Source organism: Dicentrarchus labrax, unplaced genomic scaffold (assembly GCF_905237075.1).
Source record: "Dicentrarchus labrax unplaced genomic scaffold, dlabrax2021, whole genome shotgun sequence".
NCBI lineage: Eukaryota > Metazoa > Chordata > Actinopteri > Moronidae > Dicentrarchus > Dicentrarchus labrax.
The window spans coordinates 12,289,547-12,312,689 of NW_026136714.1; the positions used below are offsets into that span (position 1 = coordinate 12,289,547).

A 23,143-nucleotide genomic window follows, 5' to 3' on the forward strand; every position below is an offset into this window, starting at 1 on the left:
AGGGCGTACACAATTAATCTTACCACTGCTTATTAAATGTCTGTTAAGTATCAAGTAATCAAAATATTTTTTCAGTATTCATTTAATCCACTTGCCAGCATATAATATGAGCACCTAGTATGTATCTCCCTCTCCATCTCCTCCAAAATGCTCTCCCTCAGATTCAAAGCTTCTCTCATCCTCCTCCCTTTCCTCCGGGTTGGTCAGGCATCTTGCAGGTGCCTCACTGGTACACTGCTGATAATACTTGCCATGATATGGTATGGTTACAGAAGCCATCCAAAAAAATATACAGTTTTAGACAACATTTACCCTGTTTTTATACCCAGTTTGTCCTCTATGGACAGCTGCAATGCTGAACCAACATGCCTCAGAAATATACCTTCATATCTTATCAAAGAAGTTGGATGGTGCAAAAGATTCGAATTTTGGAAAATTTATGGACTGGATTAGATAGCGACAAAGGAAGTGTCAGATCACATAAAATATGTATCTAGTCCTAATCTACAAGATTCCTGATCATGTTCTGACAGATTTTAAGAGGGCCATGGTATCTAGTTCAATGAGGAATGTACAGTCCTGCTGCACACATTAGGAAGGTATTAAAGAAAAACAATTTCATAGTCATTAAATAAATATTTTGGACTGCAATTTAAGAACAGTAGCTGAGTCAGTCTATGTGATTTCAAATCATCAAATTTTATGAACCAAGGTAGTAGACATTAGCTAGTTGCTCTCTCTATGAATGTGATCTCTGTAATATGGTGATAATCACAGTAATGGTGGCAGTTAGTAAACAAGATGTAGAAAGAGTGCCAGCTGTAACAGCCTGATGGACAGAGCAACTAAACCACATTCACACACAGACACACACACGCAGGCAGGCACGCACAGACACCCTAATGACTCAACTTTGCCAGGAAAAAACACGACCACAAAACAAACAACTCACCCCACTGTACTCTGTGACCAGCATGTGTGTGAATGTGTGTGTGTGTGGGTTTGCCTTTGTGTGTACATGCATGTGCATGCACCATCCAAACTGCAATTCCACATTAAAATAAGTGTCCTATAAGCAAAATGTTGGATCATTTGTGTAGCTTTCCCCTGTTAAAGGAAGCTTCTTATTTTTTAATAAAATGTGCATGTTTATATATTTACATCTTTAAAAAGTATTTTTAAATGAATATGATACAGTAATTGACTGAATGTAATGTGTTCTGTTATGGAGGGCTAAAGCTTATTGTACACATGAAACGGTATATATATATATCCATTGGTATACCACATAATCTATAAGCTTTGTCCTGGTGCTTGAGCTGGAATTAAGTCCATATACCCCAAATCGCTGTATATTTGGACAAACTAGCCCGGCAATAGATCACTCTGTGGACATGTGTGTATGTGTACAAGTGGGTAGTGTCCAAGCAGAGCAGCCAGAGCTGAGCAGGAACAGCTGGAGCTCTTAGATTTCACTGGAATCTGCTAATGACTGCAAGATTTACAGCACACAGCGCACACGCACGCATGCATGTGCTGTTTTCAGAGAGCATAAAAGAACAAAAAACACACACTCTTTCCAGAATAAGCCCTGCAGTGATCACAGCAGTGTTTATGAGGGTGTGTATGTGTAAGTGTGGGTATGTTACCTGAGCAGTGGTCCGCTGCCGTTCTTGGTGGTCCCTCCTACGATCAGTTCCTCCTGCCAGTGCATGTACTTCCTGGACAGACCATGGCAGCCGCCACTCAGGGCCCGCGCCACGTCGAAGGGCTGGTGCAATAAAAGCAACAGGCGAGAAAATAACTGTCAGCAACTAGTCTCTACTAAAGACTAAAGACTTGATGTTTTAGCGAAACATATAAATGTTGCTTGTATACACACACATTGGGAGCCAAAGGCTTGAGCCTACCTTAGTTGAGTTCTTATTGGGCGCAGTGAGAGGGCAGTCAGGGTCGGCAGGGTTCAGACAGGGTCTATCCATGTAGCCATGTCCGACGTCTGCCTTTTCCAACATGTCCTCAAAGCCTTCCACGGGGAAGTTTGCTCTTCGCAAGTCCTCAAGGAACTCCTTAGGGTCAAAGTTGGTCCACTGAAGAGGGTCTTTACCTCTGCAGAGTTAAAAGTAAATACAAATACTGTTTAACTGTGACTTATGTTTTAAGGTGCTGTGTTTCTGATTGTGGGAACTTTTTAAAATTTATTTTAAGGAAAAATGTATGTACTTTTGGCCATCCTTCCTATTAAAATTGTACTCACAACTCACAACTTAAGCCAAACTTATGTGGAGGATAAAACCAAATCAAACGGAAAAAGACTTCCTGGTTGAACTTTGACCTACCATACTAATCATGGAGTAATACCCATCACCTTGATTGTGCACACTTTACCTCCAAATAAAGCTAGGTATTCTGGCTTAACGATGACTTGTTTACAACCTGTACGACTGAGTGCTTGTGTTTCTTGTTAGTTAGTTACATATAGTTATAACCAACGGTAAAGAAGGCTGAAATGTTTCTTTAAGATCAAACACACTAGATGAGAGAACATCTACACTGATTCTAATGAACAGTTTTGTATTTTTCATCTACTGTATGTGATATGTTTCTGTTCATAGGTGAGTACAGGACCTTGGCTGACTAGAAAACATTAGTTCTTGTTTTGTTGCAACTATGTGTATTGGTGTGTATTTCAGGTCTGCAGGACTATTAGACACTACTGTGGAAACAAACAGTGGGAGGACATAGCGTGTTCAAGGCTGGGTTGCATTTGTCAGATGTTTGAGTGTAATTATCACCACATTTGCCACCTCACAGAGCAGTCATTTTTGAGAGCAGAAAATTATCTCTTTCTTGTTAGGTGACAAAAACAATAAATGGAGACCAATTCCCATCATGCAACAGCACAGCGCTGAATTCCTCCTCCAAACCAGTCGTTCTCTTTCTTTGCCTCACACATTCCAATCTCTCTTTCTCTGAATCTCTCTCTCTCTCTCTGTCATTCAGACTACATTGTATGTGCTTAACCAGGCTTGGGTTATTATTCCCGGCCTCCCAACCAGAACATAGTAAAAACCTTATTTACCATTTGAGACCAACGGGGAACACACACACACACACACACACACACACACACACACACACACACACACACACACACACACACACACACACACACACACACACACACACACACACACACACACACACACACACACACACACACACACACACTCAGATGACACAAACTCAAGCTGATACACTTCCACACATCGACAAATCACATGCATGCACTGATGGCAATGGCACACACTATGTGCATGCACACACACATGCAAAGGTAAAGGTCTGCTGAGTATTACTGTAGCAGCAGGCCATTAGCAACAGAAGGGCCAGACAATGGTGTGAGGCCCAGGGCTGGAGAGAAACTATCGCCAGCGATACGCATGCCAGCAACCACTACAATAGAGCCTTCAGAGGGGACGAGTTCAGGACACACACACACACACACACACACACACACACACACACACACACACACACACACACACACACACTCTTGTTCCTCTGTGGTGTCTCTTTGGATGGGCTGAGCGTGTTTGGGCAGTCTCTACTAAAAGGCTAAAAACAAGATCCAGAGATCCAGGTCTCTTAATTCTCGCACTGTGTCTTTAAAACAATCTGACAATACTGCTACATATACACTAATTCCATAACCAACACTCGTAAGCTCAGCGTTCAAAGTCTTACTGTCCCTGAACATAATTTCAATCAGTTTGCCAACTGGCCTCAGAATGAGCAAAACCCTATCTGTGCCAAATTAGGATTTGATCATTTGACCGTGTAGACCGAAAGAGATTGGTCAGTCTGATGATATGCTGTTTTGGCGTGTTGTGATTGTGCTGACACATCATAAAATACTGAATCTGTCTAGTAAAAAGGAGTTTTGTGCACTTACGGGAGATAGACCATTCCAGACTGGAGCTTGGCTCCCTCCCAGAAACAGTCCAAAGGGGTGATGATGAGGCAGGGATGTAGCTTTTCTATGATCTAATTGGACAACACATGCCCACACACAGCAAGATTGACACACATTGACAACAGAAAAAACCCATTAGAGGCAAAAAAAAAAAAAAAAAAAGAAAAAAAAAAGATAGATTGTAGTGCAAATGTTTCATTATGATCCAGAGTCAAAATACAAATGAATAACATTTGCATCTTACCTGATCCATATAATGAGTTTCTGTGACTAGTTCCCCTGATTTGTAGCATAAGTGTTCTAATTTCCATTGTCTGAAAAGGAAAAGAAAATAATTAGACTGATCAATAAATGCCCATATATCTTTCACCTGTATGAAGTACTGCTAGCCAAAACATAGCTGAATAGGGTCATACAGGTACTCTGTATATCTGTATACATGGACAAAATATCAGACATAACTATAGTGCAGTACAACACAACAACACCGGAAACTACAAACTTTAAGATTACCACACTATGTAAAATAAGGTTCACATATTTGTTACAGGGCTATTATTATTTGAGTTAAATTGCCCTTCAATTGATAACTTTGGAGAAACAAAACTGACCTGATGTGTTTTGATTTGTCCAGAACTGGAAAATATGATGCTTAAATAAAGACAGACAAGAGGTAAGACTTGAGCACAGGTTAACATGGAATAGTTAATTACCTCTTATAAAGGAAAACATGAACTCTGCTGGCTCGCATAGCTGACTCCAGGTGCTGCAGGAGCGCCTCCACCGTTAGAACATTGGCTCCTTCCTCCCGCGGCGTCTGGATCATCAGCTGAGGGTTAAACATTGCCTCCTCGCCTATCTTCTGTCGCGTGTACTTCAGTTCCTGGTTTACACGCCCACCAACTGGACAAAGAAGAGTGAATGTGTTTAAACTTGAGTTTAAACCCATAAATATCCAAACACACTTTTACTGTATGAATATCCACTGGATCAACAATTATTATTAGTACAGTTCAACATTTTCAGCTTGAAGAGATTTTCACCCCAAAATACCGCTTTTTTGGGGGGGGATGTAACATGATTTTAACTTATGTTCCATGCACTCAAAGTTGTGTTTCTGCTTCAAGATTATACTACCAGTTTGCAGTACATAAATTATTCTTTCTTTAGTAAAATATTAGTGATCTTAAGAGAAAAATGGGAAGAATATAGCCAAAAGTCCCTTAAAGGATGTGCTTTAAAAACTAATTCTGACAATGAGAGACAGGAGTCAAGGTCACCCATATTTGCCAAATGTCAAGGAGAACAATGAATTCCAAGACTTATTTCCATCATGGTCCTTAATGTAAGAAAGACAGATATGATGCAGGAGTGCAGGTGTCATATCATACTACCATCAAATCCATATAACAAACACAACTTTTAACCCTACCAACTGAAAGTAATGAGCCCAACACAGCAGGTGGTAAGATGAGAAACAGCCATACCTCACACACACACACACACACACACACACACACACACACACACACACACACACACACACACACACACACACACACACACACACACACACACACACACACACACACACACACACACACACACACACACACACACACGCAGCATCATGCTAAAACATCTGTGGCACAAGAAGAGATCCTCTGTGCAAAGAAAACCCAAAGAGATCTCAGCCTGTCCACGGCATTATCAGATTTGTATCTTAAACAAAAGCAATTTGCCTTCAGTGAGCTTGTAACACTACAATGCCAAACATCAAGAGTAACATCACTCCAACAAATCCACATCTCAATGTTTCTACTCAAATTTGCTAACAAGTCAGCAGCGCCACAACATATTGACTGCATATGTGTGTGACAGTATGTGTGTGTATGTATTTGATAAAAAGCAAGAGGCTCTTTTCCAGACTCTGCTCCTCGTATCGTGGAGGGACTAAGCCCTTTGCGTGCGCTCTGAGCTCTCAGCTAGCCCAAGCTACAAAAGCAGCCTTTCAGGCCCTTTAGCTGCCCTGCTCCACCCCGGTACAGCCAAGCCAAGTCTGGTAAAATCTCTCAAAACTCACACACACACACACACACACACACACACACACACACACACACACACACACACACACACACACACACACACACACACACACGAACAAATGCAGGCAACTGCAGTCATGCAAGCATGGGCGCAGTTTCAAAATTTAAGTCAAATGCAAGACTTAACAAATTAATGAAAACATTTTTTAAAAGCTATATAAAAATACATGTTTTTGTATGTTTCACACTCATACTCATGTTTCATACTCAGGCTAATATTTGTTTGTGTGCCTGCATGTGCATCGTTCAGTTCAGTCAGTGTATCTGTGTCTGATTTACGAGCAGAGGATTTCAGCCCTTCCATCATCAGTGACTGAACGCTTAGTGAAAGCTTGGGCAATTTATAGTCATCTTCTTTCACTTGCTCACACACACAACATGAGAAATGCCCAGTGAGAGAGCCGACTGTGTGAAAAAATCTGTAACATTTTATTATGCCTTAATCCAATTTAACAATTCCACTCAATTCGTGCAACAGCAGGCATAGATTGAATATTTTCAGACCATTGTAATGGCATTAAAGTTGAACATAAGCATGCCTGTTCTGCTGAGCTGGACCACCCAGTCAGACCAATGGAACAAGGAGGGGGGGGGGGCATGTCTTGGGGCATTAGGAAAACACACTTGATTTCTTTTTTTCTGGACCCAAACAGCATTCCCATCTGATCCTGTCTGAAGGCATGTTTATAATACTCATCATTAATAGCAGGCCTAGGCTAACCGGAGCGACATGCTTTCCACTGCTACGCCTGCTACGCCAGCTACACCGCTACGTTACACCAGCCCTCCCTGCAAAAGAGCACGCATGGAACTGATTTAGACCTGACGCACACTGACAGTGCACTAACAAGTCCACTTGTCTGGTACACTCACGCTCAGAGGCAAAGCTAGCCCGAGGCTCGGTTAAAGTGCACTGCTATGTGGAAAAATGGGAACACAGGTATGGAGAAAGAGGTGCATCCATTTTCACTTTCTACATGTGCATGGGGATGAGGAGAGGTCTAATTAAAAAAACAATGGGACGGACAAGCTAAGAAAGAACTCACTGTCTGTTTTGAACACATTCCAAGCTGTGTACTGCCACCCAAAGACCTTGAGTTTACAGCAAGCAGCGAGGAATGGGACAAGTCAAAAGAATGTACTCTCTCTCTACAGGAAACAGCACATCACGGCCTCAGGCTTAGAGAATTCCACACTTCACGAGGTTACAGCGTTTTGGGGTCAACACTCACACAGCCTCGGGGTGAAATTAACACCCCAGCTGGACCAAGAAAATGTGTGTGAGTGCACTGGCGTACGTGCGAGCATGTGTGTGAGAGTGTGTACACACAGCTGTGTTTCTTCAATGACACATATTCCCATATTCATTCTCTTAAGAAAACTGGTTGACCCCGGCATGTGTTGATATCTTGAAGGTGTCCCGCTCCAGGCTCAGCTGCTGTGACCTAAAACAAAGTGTCACTGACTTTAAAATGCTTCCCATTCCTGCTCCATTTCTCGGCTCATTTGAAAGTAACGGAAACACAACTATTCTTATTTTCAAGTGATTATATACTAGTGAAAACATACCTATGAATAGTATATTCCATTTGTGCCAATAGATCCTCCTAAATGTTACATACACTTTAACAATAACAGTTTAAAACATTTGTCATTGATTGATAATCCAATTCACAGCTTGAAGGTCTATTAATGATTAGTCGATCAACCAATAATTAATCATCAGTATCTTGACGGCAAGCAATTTGAATGTGTCAACTTGGGCTCTGGGAACTTGTAATGGACATTTATCAACTGACATTTTGTAGAACAAACAATTAATCACGAGAGTAATCTATATGTACTTGCTGAAAATAGTTGTTACTTACAGCCTTAAATCAATTATTTGACGAATAAGATCAGCACTTCTCTCTACAAGCCATCTCGTCATTCACACACCTGTGAGGAGCTCATGTGCACTGTCACCTGTGTATTTATGCATGATATCTGTACATGTGTGTTATAATGCTCGCGTAAGCGTCACTAATGCTTGGTGAATGATCAAAACCACTTTTAAACTCCAAACCAATGTAGAATAGAAGGAGAAGGGACGAGAAGAAGACTATGTGTGTCATGTATTGGGAGCGCTCAGTGCGAGTATTCAGTGTGTTGCATAACATTAACCCCTGGTCCCCCCTATTCTCAAAGTAGGGGAATGGGGGGGCGGTGGGGACGAAAAGAGAGAAAGTAGGTTTCTAAGGAACTGACATCACCCCCTCCCTCCTTTCAGCTCTGAACTCCCCCTCCTCTTTATACTCTCGTTTTCTCCCTCTTTGCTCTGTTCAGCTCTACTCTGTGATTGGCCAGATCATGATGGCAATCAGCCCGGCCCCTCTGTCAAAGCCAGCCCACCCCCCTATCCCCTCGCCAACTTTCTCTCTTTTCCAGGCAACACACAACAGCATAGCCCCACCCCCTGCACATCTCTTATGCCTGACAACGGAAGCATCCCGCACTTTCAAGGAAAACACCACCAGTGGCAAAGAACTCCTACAACTCTTGAGTGTGATGCTGGTGTTAAACACAAACACATACACACCTTGCTCATACGGTACATACAAAGCTTACACCTCCCACCAACAGAAACATGACAGTACATCTTTTAGTGCACATATTTGCATATATTGAAAAAAATGAAAATAATGTTTACTCCCTTTCGGCAGATGTGGAATCAGTTTGAAGCCCCTGTGGCTTTCACCACCACTAACAGGGCTCTGGTACAATATCTGACCTTTCTATAAGATGCTCAAGGGAATCATTTATGAGCATTCGGGACCGCATGCATGCATATGTGAATATACTGTACGTACGTGCATGTGGCTAAACATCTTTGTGTGTGAGCTTGTGTGTGTGTGTGCAGAGAAAGGATTAGCTGGATTAGGCCCCCTCTCAGCAGGGACCCCCTGTGGTGAGGAGGAAGCCCCCCAAAACCAGGTCATCTCTCTGCCACCAAGTCTACAGCGACCTCCCATACCCTGAGCCCTATACCACTATAGGAATGAAGAGGACTACACAGCTCTCTGCAGAACTCCTATATGAGGATGTGATCTGGAGAACCAGTCCTAGAAAAACAGCCAAAAACTACTTCAAGGAAGCTACTTTTAAGCCAATATATGAAAATACACTTTGATGCAGATGCATATATTTATTATACATTATAGACAATAAATGTATCAAGTGTTCACAACAGGAATGGATTGTTAAAAAGACTTAAAATGGGAAGTGACACCTGTTGCATGGGATTGTTTTCAGATAAGGTAATTGTTCAGATAGAAATGTCATCATCTCCCTATAGAGGATAAGCTGAAACAAATGGTTTCATATAGAAACATAGAAAGACAGCTGCTTATGCTAAGACTGGTTTTTAAGTTTATTGAGAGCTTTAACAGTGAAAGAAGAATGTATAGAAGATATACAAAAGATGCTTTTGGGTTATTGCTGATCTTAGTTGCATCATTCTCTTAAACATCTCTCATTTGACCTTGTTTGATCCCTGCTACTGCTCAGTCTGTTCAGGTAGTTTCCCACAGTGAGTCCCCACCTCACGTCGCCACCTCTTCTTTTCTCCTCCTTCCTGTCCGTCTCCTTCTCAGCTGCTCCTGCCAATCACCTGACACAGCTTTGATCACTGAGAAGAACCCACCTGTTGCCTCCCTCCACCATTCGTCTGCTTCTACCTTCTATCATCTGCTGTCACTCTGTGTCTGTCCCTCATTCCATCTTTGTTTCTTGGATTTTCCCACCAAGTTAATATCTACTGCTTCCTATTATTGCTGCTACATGTTGATAAACCCACTTGAAACTCTAGTGTGTTACAATAGCTAGGTAACAAAATTCCATGTGTCATGGTTTCCTGTCAAAGTAACAACTTTTTTTTCAGCTTGTTTGGTTTTACTTAACTTATTTTCTGGAATAAGGATAATATCTCGAGCATTCTATTGTTTGCTGGATTGCATTAGTGGAAGAGCAAAAGTGTGACTTCACCATCCACATTCACTATTATTTTCTTCCTCTATCAAAACTACAAAAGCCCTACAAAACACTGCAACAACTCTCATTTGGCTTTTTTAAAGTTTGATCATTTGTTGTCTTACACCAAGGTAGTTCTTACTCTATCAAATTAAGTCAATGCTCCACTACCATACCCACCTTTTGCAGGTGCGCTTTGATTCCACCTTTCTCCACTATTGAATGCAGTTTTTTGAATTTCAATCTGTCCCTCATCAAAACAAGCCCCCTGTTAATAAATGAGTTTAAGGGCGACTTGCATTCTTTCTGTGCAGCAGCAGTAGTAAGAGTAGCTTACTACTACGTAACTAGCAGTACTAGTTGTGGTAGCAGCATACACCGCAGTATGCAAAGTAGTAATAGCAGTTTTGAATGCAGGCTCTGCAATGCAGGTGTGCACACAGCCACAAATATGTGATGAAAGGCCTCACTGAGAGCTGAGACCCTATCTGACCCATGGTGAGCCCCCCCCCCACTCTCTCTTTCCCTCTCTCCTTTCAGCTTCCAACGAGGTGGGGGCTGCCACACAGAGAAAGGGTATAACAAGCAAGGTAGAGTGGGAGACTACGAAAGAAGAGGAAAACAGGGAGAAGATGACAGAAAAGCAAGAGAAAAAATGATAAGAAACAGAGTGGAAGTGCTCTGACGTGCAGCTGTAGCCAAGTGTCTCCTCATGCAACTAGACACCCCCGAGCACCCCGACCCCTGACACAAATGTGACACCCCAGCTGCCAACCCCTGCCCCCACCTCCCCCCCTCCTCTCCGAACCCCCACCCATATCACCAACCCTCACCCCCCAACTCCAGCATTACCATATGTATGGCTCCCCTCGCCCCTGATTATGCTAATCACCTGTCCGGTCCCTACAGCCCCTAAAATGGGTGTATTTAGCAGTCGGCTGGCTCCCAATGCAGCTTCCCCTGGGCCCGAGGTGTACATTCACACACTACTCAATGGGCAGATTCTTCCACGTTGCTGCCTTCATTCAGGTCCCACTCTCTCCTCCCAACCCCCCCCACCTCTACCCCGAAAAAAAATGCTACTCAATGCCAATGGATTCACAGAGCAGTGGAAAGAGTAGTAGGGGAAGAAAACGCTGACAGAAAGTCTGTATAGCATGTGCGTGCGTGTGTGGAGTGGTTGTGGTTCAATTAAGAATACCCAAGACCTCAGGCAAATTATGTATTAATTGGTGTATGTGACCAAAAGGACCAGATCCGATACTGCCATTGTAAGTAAGGTTAAAAAACAAGCCGTTATAAAAATCGTGACAACTGTTCCATCAACTCAAGCTCTGTTGAAAAAAAAAAAAAAAAATCCCATCCTATATCTCCTGTCAGTGCCTGTCCAATGCAAGCCAGGTGAGTGATCTCCCCTGCTGCATTTTACTGCCCTATGATTGGCTCATAGCCACAGACCGTGACATGAGCCTGAACAGCCAATCTCAACCAGCCATCTCTCTGTCATTTCCTGGAAAGATGGCCCATGATTCCAGGTATCCCAAAATCACACATTCCGAAGTGTGGAATAGAAGACACAGAGACAGAAACAGAGAGTGTGAATGGAAGAAAGGGAGAACGACAAAAAATAAACTGGATTTCTTTTCCAGTGACCTGACACTTGCAATACATTTTCAATGGTTACCTTTGCACTTTTATGGTTACTCAGGCTGGGTATCATTTGAAAATTACCAACATTTTAGGCATTTTCCTGATGAAGACCAACTATGGTTGAAACACTGCTTTTTTCATAATAATAATAAAGTTTTGGGGAGCTTTAATCCAGTGTGCATATGCTCATCTTTTTCTCCTACAGTGAATTTGTTATCCTGCATCCGGCCTTAAAGTAGGATCGGTTGTGCACACGACTATCGTTCAGCACTCGCTGTGAGCAGCCCTGGACCAAAATGTTGCATGTCAATGTCCAAACGGAAATCCAGAGAGACAATGACAGAAAGAGATACTTAACAGGCCTTGCTGCACTTAATAACACAACAACCTGTTGTATCAGGTCACAAATGTTCTCAGTGTCCTATTGCTTCAGTCAGACTTGCAGGGAAGTCTCAGTATAGGAGACTATTTCACATACTGAATCAATCTGGAGCTCCAAACCTCTCAATCATCTGACAGAGGAAATGTTTTATATCTCTGTATCTTTATGCCTTGCGTGTGCATGTGTGGTACTTGTGTAATTGCTGTTGCTGCCAGATTTCTATGACGTTGTGCTGTAGGAATTGCAATGAACTATACTGCTTCGTACGTAACCCATGTGTGCCAGGGGGGCTAAAAAATTCCAACGACACACACAATTTGGAGATGTTTATAGTACGTTTGCATGAAAAATTCTCTGCACAGCAGTCTGAAAAGCATCAATCCACACCCCAATCTCTCTCCTGGTGTACGGTAGGCACTGCAGCCAAAACACAAACACACTACGGCTACTATACTTCTGCTCCTTTCCTCGCTCCGTTTCCCCCCAACACACACACACACACACACACACACACACACACACACACACACACACACACACACACACACACACACACACACACACACACACACACACACTCTCTCTCTCTCTCTGCTGTTTTGTACTTTCTCCACCCCTCTGGCAGTCAGCGCGGAGAGGGAGGGAAGAGAGGAAAGGGGAAGAGGGAGGGAGGGATAGGAGAGGAGGGGAGGGGAGGGAAGGGAAGGAGGGAGGCCAGACCACCCTGCTCTCATGGCAGGGCTGAGTGTTTACATTGCCGTGGCTCACTCTGTAATACATCTGGCATTCTGAGGCCACTCTCTCCAGCCAGGGACGGGGGAGTGGTGGTGGTGGTGGGGGGAGGGGGTGGGGGGTGGGGGGGTGGAGGGAGGGCTGGGGTAAAGAGAGAGACCTTTCTGGCAGAGAGGAAAAGAGAGGGATAGAAGAGAGAGAGAGAGGGGGAGAGAAGGAGGTAGAGGGGGGAGGGTAATTCTCTCCACAGTCTCCTGTGGTCGGTCATTCGCAGGGCTCTGGTTTTTGAATAAGAGCGCCTGAAAGAATGCAAAATGTAAACAGAGAGCTTGGAGGCATCTCAGGATGTCGTTTGTGAATGGGAGTGCGTTTGCCTCGAGAGCACACACACACACACACACACACACACACACACACACACACACACACACACACACACAGTTAATGAGCAAATTTTTAAGTTATTTCACAGTTACTTTTGCCAAGTAGGGCTACATAAAACTGCTTTCAAATGAAGGAGAGCTAACTTGAGAAAACAGCACTGTAACTCTGTGTACAGTACCAGAGGCGCAATGTTTCCCCACACTAAATCCCTCACCAGCTAGCCTGCACTTTTCATCAACTCATAAAGTTTAACACAACAAGCTCGAATGTTATTCCTTCTATAGAGGTTTCATCCTGTTTGTAGTGAACTGATAAACACAAACTTAATTGAGTCCAGTTTGGAAAATGTAAAAAGTGTGCTTGTGTGTGTGGGTGCACGCTCACGTCTGTGTGTGGCTGCCTACAACCGTGTGTGAGAGAGAGAAATTGATGGAGAGAGAACGATGGATGACTCTATGTAGTGTATTCTGTGCAAACTAGGAAAAAATATTGGGTGTGGGCGCATTTGTAGATTACTTGCGGCTGCTGAATGAAAGCGGTTTGAGATAGAGCGTGAGGGACAGAGTGAAAGAAAAAGAGAAAAATAGATGAAAAGAGAAGATGAAGAAGAGAAAATAGCAAAAGAGAGAGGCCCATCGAAATAGCCTGCCATGCCAGCCCTGGTCAACCACCTACTCATTCACCGAACCAAAACTCCAAAAAGCTTTTCTGCATATGTGAATGTGTGTGCGCGTGTGTGTGCATCCATGCATGTATCAGTCCTCCCATTCACATCAAAAGCTGGATAATTCAATCATGCAAGCCACAATCCTCTCAGTGGAGACGCCACATTCGGGGCACTCCTCCTCCTCTTCCTCCTCCTCATCTTTGTCCACAAGAAAGGATGTCAAGGCTTCTTCCGCATGCACTGAACATTATACCGCTCCCTTCTCCACTGCCATTACCAGCAAAACAACAAAACAACCACCAACTCTGTCAACTCAGCTCTTAATCACACTAGATACAAAACAGACATGCAAGAGAGGGAGGGAGCTGCCTTGGAAAAAAAAACATTTCGTCCTATCAGACTGCATTCTGAAGCCTTAAATCAGGCTCAGGATGCGCACAAACATGGATTGGCATCATTTTAACTGTTACCATATTGCTATCAGGAATAAGCTGAAGGCAGTTGATTTTCAGTCAGAGTGACAATAAATCCTGAACCCTCCAGGAGTGTGAGTGTGAGTCGTTCCCCAACATATCATTAAAGCAGGTATGATGACTTGCACCAATGTTGAATTGGGATATTTGTTTGAGTTATTATTATACAGCAATTCAGAGATTAAAGCACAAATTATATCAGATTCACCGCCCTCTGCTGGAGGGCGAATGTCAAAAGGTTGAACACACATTCAGAAAAAGGAAACAGTAATACAGGCGCACAACTAACATTATCTGGTTCATGAGGTGCAGTCACATACAGAAATGCATACAGATGCCCACAAATGAACATATACAGGACACAAACAACGCCTAGTGACAGCTGCGACTTCTATTGCATTTCTTCCACCCCTCCCGCCCTCCTTCTCTGCTGTGAGTCTTCACTCTGCACCCAGGCCACAGGGTGAGTATCAGGTGAGGTTTTAAATAGTGGGGCCTCTACGAGATGACCTCAGGGTCCCAGGGGTCTACCCCCATGGCCCCTGGCCTCTACACTCTATGTCCCCCAAGAAAGCGCTGCGGGACCTGGGGTCTCCCCTCAGTCTGTAGCCTTGAGACTACAATCCATGGGCCTATGCTCAGTCCAGGCCATAAATCTAGGGGCTATAAACCCATTTCAACTTGAATCACTCACACATTTCTCAATGATGAAAACAAAAGATTGCCTCTGAATGCTATCCACCCCATCCTGTCTTTAGTCTATGCTAAAGCTACAGGCTAACCTAAACTCAGCCCAGATTAGAGTACAGCTCCAGCTCATCAGCTTAACCCTCAGTTTCAACTTCAACCCTTAGCCCGTAGCTTGAGCTTCAAAAGCCCTATTTCCAAATTTTCTCCTGCCTGTACCCTCTCTCACCCATCAACACATCCCCTTAACCACAGCCACATCTCCAGCCCCTCTCACAGCACAGAAACAGAGCGTAAGAGTGAGGGGCCGTCCTACAGGAAGGCCAATGTTTACGCGATACTGTTTTAATTAGAGGCAGGCAACGCTGCTATTTTCTTTACAATTTGGCCAATGTTTGTCTTCACCCAGAATGCCAAGGGATGGCTCCATTTTCCATTTGTGGACAGGAGGAACTGTAAAGGGGTCTTATTCCTATCTTCTATCTCTCCGCAACCTGAAAGTGGCTTATAGTTAATCAGCACTAGATCATCTAGAATCATCTGCAATTTGAAACTGAGGATGCAGCTTAAGTCCAACATGGGTCAACAGGCATGTGTTCCGACGTTGAGGAAAGCACACGGAGGGCAGCGAGCCACATTTGTATGTGGGGAGAGCAAGATAGGAGACCACAATACTACAACTTCCTGTTTGAGCTAATACTTTCCTGTGAGCCAGTGCCCATAAACACAGCGTTTATCTTCAGTGTGGATGCAATCTGCCCTAAATACGTGCCACTATCGTTTTTTGTGGTCTAAGTGGGATAAAAAGACTTTACAATATTACTATCGTCACCAAAATGTTTAGCAAAACAGAAACCCCCGTACATCCTCTGAGGTTTGACACAATCGCCTCTATGAGCAGGCATGCTGTCTCACTCCCAATTGGTCTCTGTCGCTTTGTCTAATAAACAGAACTTCCTGTGTCTGAGTGTTTATAAACAGTGCTGAGTGAGCACTGTGTGAGAGCAGACAATCCCTGCAAAAGCTGCGGCACGTGACGGCGCGTAGGATAAACACACCAGCCAGCTAATGGTGGTCTGCTGTAGACCTCCGCCGCCTCGGCACTACCAGAAAGCAGGTGACGACAAACGCGCCATGAGATCACCAACATAAAAATGCAGTCAGTTGTAAAGGAACTGCGAGATCTAATATGAGCTGGGTGTATTGTGTGTGTGTGTGTGCGTCCACAGGCCACACAGCTTCCAGGCGGGGTCGTCCACGGGTCGCCTGCGGAGGGCAGTTCCAAATGAAACATAAACAGCCGCTCTGTCCTCTCCTCTTTTTCCTCTCGGACGATGGGCCAGTCCCCCAGCACAGCGTTCCATGGTCCAGGCAGAACTAATCTATCCCTCAGCTGTGCAGTCTAATCTAAACAAACAGATCGCTCCCTATCAACATCTGGAACCCCTCATGTACCGGGACCTAGGAAACCACCACAGCCCAGTCTCACTGTCAGTGTGTGTGTGTGTGTGTGTGTGTACGAACAGCTCTCTGTGTATCGGCATGAGCCAGTGTGAGACCATGTTGTAGATGTCTACCAGAGGTTACTACACTTGGTTCAGCTGTCTGTCAGGTTCAACGTGAAGCTATGCCAAAAGTCTATGGTGTAAATTCAGTGAAAGACAAAAGAGTAAAAGAGTAAAAACAAAGCTGAAATGATGATTTAATTATCAGTTATGTGCCAATGAATTCAATGCAGCTCCAGTAGTAACAGTACAATAGAGCCGGTACATACTTTTTTTTGAATAACTGATTCATCTAAGAATAGTGACAAATACCAATCAAAGTTACCAGGCCTGAACTGATACAATAATTTGTCTGAAAAAAACACACACAACTAAGTATAATGACTGGAAACTCAGAGAAAAGCAACTAATGCTTACATTGGAGAAGCTGCAACTAGGACATTACAAAAAGAAACAAAAATAACAAAAGTGCCAAAGCATCCAGCGAAACTCCATAAAAAAAACAAACTCCTGCAGCATAATTTGCTTCTCTGCTGTCCTTCTGTATGCTCCAAATAATAGGTTTGCCAAAATATGACTGAATATGACACTATTTCCAGAGGAGCTCCCAGAAGGGCAATAGTGTGGCATGGCGGAGTAAATAAAGAGAAATCACAAGTTACTCAGAGCCCAAAGGGATCTTTCAATTTCTTATTTTGTTTTGTTATTAAAAAAACAAACACACTTTTTAAATTCAATTTACAGTGACATGAAACAGGAAAGCCCTTCACAATAGAAAAAACATTCAGTTTTCCCTTGACCGTAGAAAACAGTGTGTTCCTCTGACTACAATTAGGGGTCCTGTACTAAAGAGGCACCCCTCTGCCTGCACAGCCGCCAACTGCGCCTGCGCCACAGATTTGGCAAACACGCTGTCTGTCAGACCCCTGCAGCAGCACGCAAGGAGAGAACAGCCAACCTGGGGAGGAGGTGGTGGTGGTGTTTGATCTGTACAGGAATCAGTCTGCTTTCATCTCATGAACTATACATTTTTATTTGAAGGAGGGAGTTAAAATGGGGAGAAAACAGAAAAGGAAGCCACACAATTGTGACGACACTATTTTGTTTTGAAAAATACTCAATTTCTCAGCAGCAAAATCTGCTCTTCCATTCATGACTCCTTCAGCCAACTCTAGCCCTAAGTGCAGGAATGCGGATCAAAGGAAAGGAAAAAAGCATAGCTCCTTCCCCTTACCCCCCAAGCACCACCCATACGCACAGTTCCTTTTTTCCTTAAAAATGTTTCATCTTCAGCTACATAAGTTGTTTCTGACAAAAATAACAAGTGAGTGGCCTATCCGCTCCACAAAACACGAGTTCCTGTCTTCACTCCGCTTTTTCCCTGCAGCCGGAGACAAATCTTTTTGGAAAGTTGAGAGCTGTCCAAAACGGGACCACACACAGCCTCTGAGCATTCAACTGCTGGGGGCAGGCAGGCAGACACACACCCACACACACCCACACACACACTCTCTCACAAAATGGCGGCTTTGACAAAAATTTCCTCTACCCCAAAAGCTGCTTATGAACTTAATTCCAACCTTACTTTTGAGTGCAGTTAAAGTCACCTCTTGCACATCTTGTGTGTGCATTTAACATGGTTTGAGAAGCTGCAAGTATGTTGGGGATAAATTAAATTATTTACAAGTTTCACTTGGCCTCTCGCCAGGGCCTAACAATAAACAATCCCCCTGGCTTGTTTACCCACAAACCTTCTCTTCTTCCAATCTAAACCATACCATGCCTTTATCAAAGTGTATAGCTCCAAAAGCAATGAAATAAACATTAGTCACAGCATCTTACATTCACACACACACACACACACACACACACACACACACACAAAAGAAAAACAGATAAACAATTAGTCAAAAGCAGCAATAATAAATCATATTCTTACCTTCAACCCAGAGTTTCTCCACGTCTGTCTCCAAATTAGCTGCCCTTAAGCCCACAGCAAAAGCTCCGAAAATCATGAGGCCCACAACCAAAAACTTTCCGCAGTTCTTTTGTATGTAACAGCCCAACCTAAATAAAAGTCTCTGGAACTTCGCCCTCAGCCATAGAGGTGCTTTCCTCCCAGTCGCCTTCCCCTATGATGAGACAAGAGTCCTAATATTACTGTCAATTGAAACACAAAACACTCAAAGCACTTACCTGTACAGGTGAATCTGAAGGGTTTAAGAGAAAAGGTTTAATGTGATACAGGCAAAGAAAAAAGTCTCAGTTAGATCCAAGGAACCTCATTGGAGGTTACAAGTTGTTATAATTCACTGTAAGACTGAGACTATTTCTAGAATAAAGGCTCTAAGGGAAACAGGAGCTGTGATGAAAATAATAAAACACACTCACATTCTCACTCTGCTAACCTATGATGACTGAAATACACACATCTGCTGAGTACTGCCTGGGACCCACCGAGGACTCCCCAGAGCGAGAGCCACAGGTTCTGTCATATCAGTAACATATATAAACTGTAACCTTAGCAGGATACATGCAGAAGGAAGATATCTTCATCCCCTACAGGTCACCCCCACACACACACAGCCTGATCCATGTCTGTCACTTCACTGCTACAGTGAGTTATGAGGATGCTAATACACACAGACTGACATGAGGTGTCACAAGTTTGCGTTGCCATGCTCCGTAATAGGTTTGCAGCTGGACCTCCAGGGTAGATTTGGTAAATAGGAGGAGATAGATGTCAATCATACAGTCTTTGACACACAGAGATATCTTCATGCAAAAGATACAGCCTGCAGGGTCTTAAAATCCTGAACTGGATGCATAATACATAAAACAGTACAGCATAGTCCCTATGAATAAACTGAACAATACCTCAAAACGTCTAATAAAGGCTATTCCCAGCTCTCTACAAAAAGTCATTGGGAGAGGTGTAATTTGTCATTGGAGTATCCCACATTAATACCCACACATCAAACTGTGACGCACAATGAAAAGGTGCATGCGGTGAAACCCACAAATCCACACACACACACACACACACACACACACAACCCCACTCCCCGTCCAGCAGCCCGTGTGTTCCGGCCTGTGGAGGAGCAATCACGGGGGGGGACTCACAATATTTGTGAACGGAAGAGGGCAGCCACATGGATTTTTTTTTTTTTTTTTTTAACCTCTTTACGCGAGTCGCCCGTGTGCAGATACTGTCATACAAACCCTCTAACTTAACCAACCAACCGACACTTTTTTTAACGCAGCCCATGAGCGGAGAAACGTCAAGTTGGATGTTATGAAACAGTGAACGTCGGTGTTGACTGTGAGTGAAAAGCTGCATGTTTTGCCTCTGCCCGGTACCGTTATAGGTTTGGATGTTTGTATCGAGAGCCATCGAGTGGCTGGGTTAGTAAATACGGCTTCTATCACATCCTAAAAACAGAAGCCGGCTGCGCGGGGGGGAGTCTAAATGCTGCACAAAACAAAACAACTTTCGGCTCACTACAACCTTGCCTTACCCCTGTGTCCCCCTGCCCAGCCCGTCCCGTTACCTAGCAGCGACTGGACGTTTGGCCACTTTTTTTTTGTTGTCGGCGATTACAATGAAAACCAAGACCATAAAGCTCTCCCCCAGGGTTAAGATGAGAAATAAGCACCTCGGATATTTGCTCCAAAGCGAAGCCCGCATCGCAGTAGCTCGGCCGCTGCAAATACTCCAAATCCAGCGGTGTGTTGCGGGTATAGTCCCCCCTGTTCCTCCGCGTTATCCTCGGCCGATCGGGGTCTCTGTTTTCCTGCTCGGAGGGCGCATTAGCAGCCGAGGCCATGTTGCGGGGACTGCGAGATGGTTACCGTTTCCCACTTTATAGTATTTCCCCGAAAGCGTGTAGCGATATCCCAAGGCAACAAAGTTTCACTCTCGGAGATCTCACACCCGTGAAGTAGGACTTCATACTCCTGTTGGAGACGGCGAGTCAAAGTCTGCGCCTTCCATCCCAACATTTCGTGATCCGGAGGTCTCCACCGCTTTCACCGCATTCACCGTGTCTCTTAAAAAAAGTAAGTTTCTCTCAAAAAGCGAGCTGCGCAAAGCGATTCCCATACACAAGTCGTCGGGTATGAAACCTCGACGGTCGTAGCATTCTGGTGAGATCTATGTGGTCTTCCCCTGGGCCGCGCGTCACGGCCAACTCTGAGATTCAATAAAAGAGGAGAAAAAGACCTCTCTCCATTTGGAGGCAGAGAAGGAGGAGGGGTGAAAAAAAAAAAAAGACTCGAGATCCCGCCTCTGGGGCTGTCAGATTGCAGGACTTTCTTGCATCTGATTGGTTCCAGAAGGGCAAAAATTACTCAGCAAGCACAACTATTATTAGCTGCTTAGCAACAGCTCACTAAAGTAGAGAGACCACCCAGGCAGAGAAACCTCATGTGTGCATCTCAAACTTCAGGGGAGGCTCGCTCAGAGCCAAACCCGCTCGGTGCGTTTGGTGATTTTGGGTTTCCACACAGGGCCCTGCCGCTAGAAAGAAGTAGCTCCGTGAGAGGAGCTGAAGTCTGAGACAAGGTACATGGTCTGTGTGTCCGAAGGGGGCCGAGGAATGTCAGAACTGCCGCTTTTAACTTTGATTTTTTTTTCAAGCACCACCATGATGGTGGTAGTTGAGCTTCAAATTACAGCGGCTCAAGGGGAGGTCCTACAGTGTTGTTACAATGTCAGCCTCGCTATAGTATACGTATAGGCTGGTTTTTATATAGGCTACTGCAAAATATACTTGTGTCAACTGATTCATTCATTTAACTGTGCAAATAGCAAGGATGAATCCAAAATTGTAATATTTTCGGATTTCAATTAATAAAGTTAAACACACAAATAAGGATTAAACATCATAGACAGCTCAGCTTGTAATTGTTTTTTGTCCATCTACAACCTCAATCTGCAGTAATCAATTTTTATTTATTATTTAATATCATACACAAATAATCTAACCTTTTTAGAATCACAGTCACTGTTATTTACGCGCTTTTACGCATGGACATGCCTATTTATCCTCTTTTTTTAATTATACACTTTATTGATAAAAGCTTACCATTCATGTGTTAGAGTATCACAATCGTGCGTTTATGTACATTTAGTTCAAAATAAAAAACCTCATATTTCACATAGACCAGCTGGAGGGACCCATACTGTAATTTTTGCTCATTAATGTTAGTGTTAAACGCTCTGACATCTGAAATTCAGCTACACAGACCTAACGCCTACATTGTGGATTTCACCAATATATTTACATTAATCAAATATATCGGGCTATTATATTGTCTGACAATGTATCCTTGTGCACCTATTATCAAGTAGCCTAATGCAGGAGTCAGAAAAATAAGCGCAAAGCCAAGGATTTAAAGGCTTGTAAGGATAAAGACATATGCATCAACTTAATCATGTTCAAAATAGTATTTACCTTCATGATTCAGAAACAATGGGAGAAAAATGTCTAAAAAAGTAACCAGTTTCACCTAATTTAACTTACACTAAACTAAATCTTGTGAACTAAAGTGAGTGTGTGGAGAATAAAAAATTACAACCAAGTTATTGAGTGGTAATAAGCCCGTGTAGCCACTTGATGGACCAGAGTCCAGAGTATCAGACCATCAGAATACTTCACACCTGAGCCACCCGAGCTGAGTAGCGGCTCGTCTGGCTGCCAGCCGCGCGCACTTACCATCTTCAGTCCAGGTGGGGAGAGCATTGAGAACAAATCCGTGATATCCGCCCCCCGTGGAGTCCGCACCGTGTCAGTTATGATGAAGATAAAAAGAACTGCTTTATTGGTGCGAGGAGAAAAAAAGACGCATGGTAATCCGCCTTGGTCGCAGGCATCCTGCACTGCGTCGGAAAATAGGTTCACACACAATTACATGGCTGTTCCTTTTGGCCACGTGGGTGGTCCCGTTCGCTTCATAGGCAGGGCGCTTTGACAGTCACGTGATTAGCCCAAAATTGTAAACAGTACCAACCCATGCCCAACAGTATCCAGTGTGTCAGTCAGCTAATGACATAAACACACACACACACACACACACACACACACTCAGAGTCAAAGAGAGAGAACACAGTTACAATGAAACACACAGCTGTACATGCACAGGTGCGCGCGCGCACACTCACACACACACACACACACACACAAATACATGTGTAAAAATGAAAGCAGGCACATAGACAGGCACACATAAACATGTTTGCATGCTTTTGAAGGCATATGACACACGGTTCAGAAATACTAAATATGCATTAATGCTATATGGACATACATGCACACAAATGTACACTACAAATATCACGAAGAATACGCACAGAGGCACACACATGCCCACTCAATCACATAGCCAATCCACAGATTAAATTTCCAGTTAGTGTCGGAAATCTGCTGTTGATGTGGGAATTCTGTGCAAATTATCACCCAATGCCCTTTTTTTTTTTAGAAAATAACTTTTTTCTGTATCTTTTTATTCAGTCAACAGTCTGAATCAAGATTTATCAGTATTCTTCTGGTTGGATTAACCCCACCCGTCT

The 23,143-nt window shown here is 43.6% G+C and overlaps 1 protein-coding gene across 2 annotated transcripts in view; it reads right to left on the reverse strand.

Annotated features, from left to right (window-relative positions):
• Positions 1-22,448, reverse strand: part of ptch1 (patched 1) — a 51,897-nt gene extending 29,449 nt beyond the window's left edge. The window contains exons 1-7 of one of the 2 annotated variants that reach the window (XM_051422578.1): positions 22,290-22,448; positions 18,512-18,704; positions 4,690-4,879; positions 4,221-4,290; positions 3,956-4,047; positions 1,911-2,109; positions 1,650-1,771 (exon numbers count right to left, since the gene is read on the reverse strand). In XM_051422578.1, coding sequence (XP_051278538.1) covers positions 1,650-1,771; positions 1,911-2,109; positions 3,956-4,047; positions 4,221-4,290; positions 4,690-4,879; positions 18,512-18,704; positions 22,290-22,316 — 893 coding nt within the window. In that variant the 5' untranslated portion in view covers positions 22,317-22,448. Of the gene's footprint in view, positions 1-1,649; positions 1,772-1,910; positions 2,110-3,955; positions 4,048-4,220; positions 4,291-4,689; positions 4,880-18,511; positions 18,705-20,228; positions 20,821-22,289 lie in introns of those variants that run through there. The other variant, XM_051422576.1, reaches the window with a different exon arrangement.
• Positions 22,449-23,143: the final 695 nt, after the last annotated feature.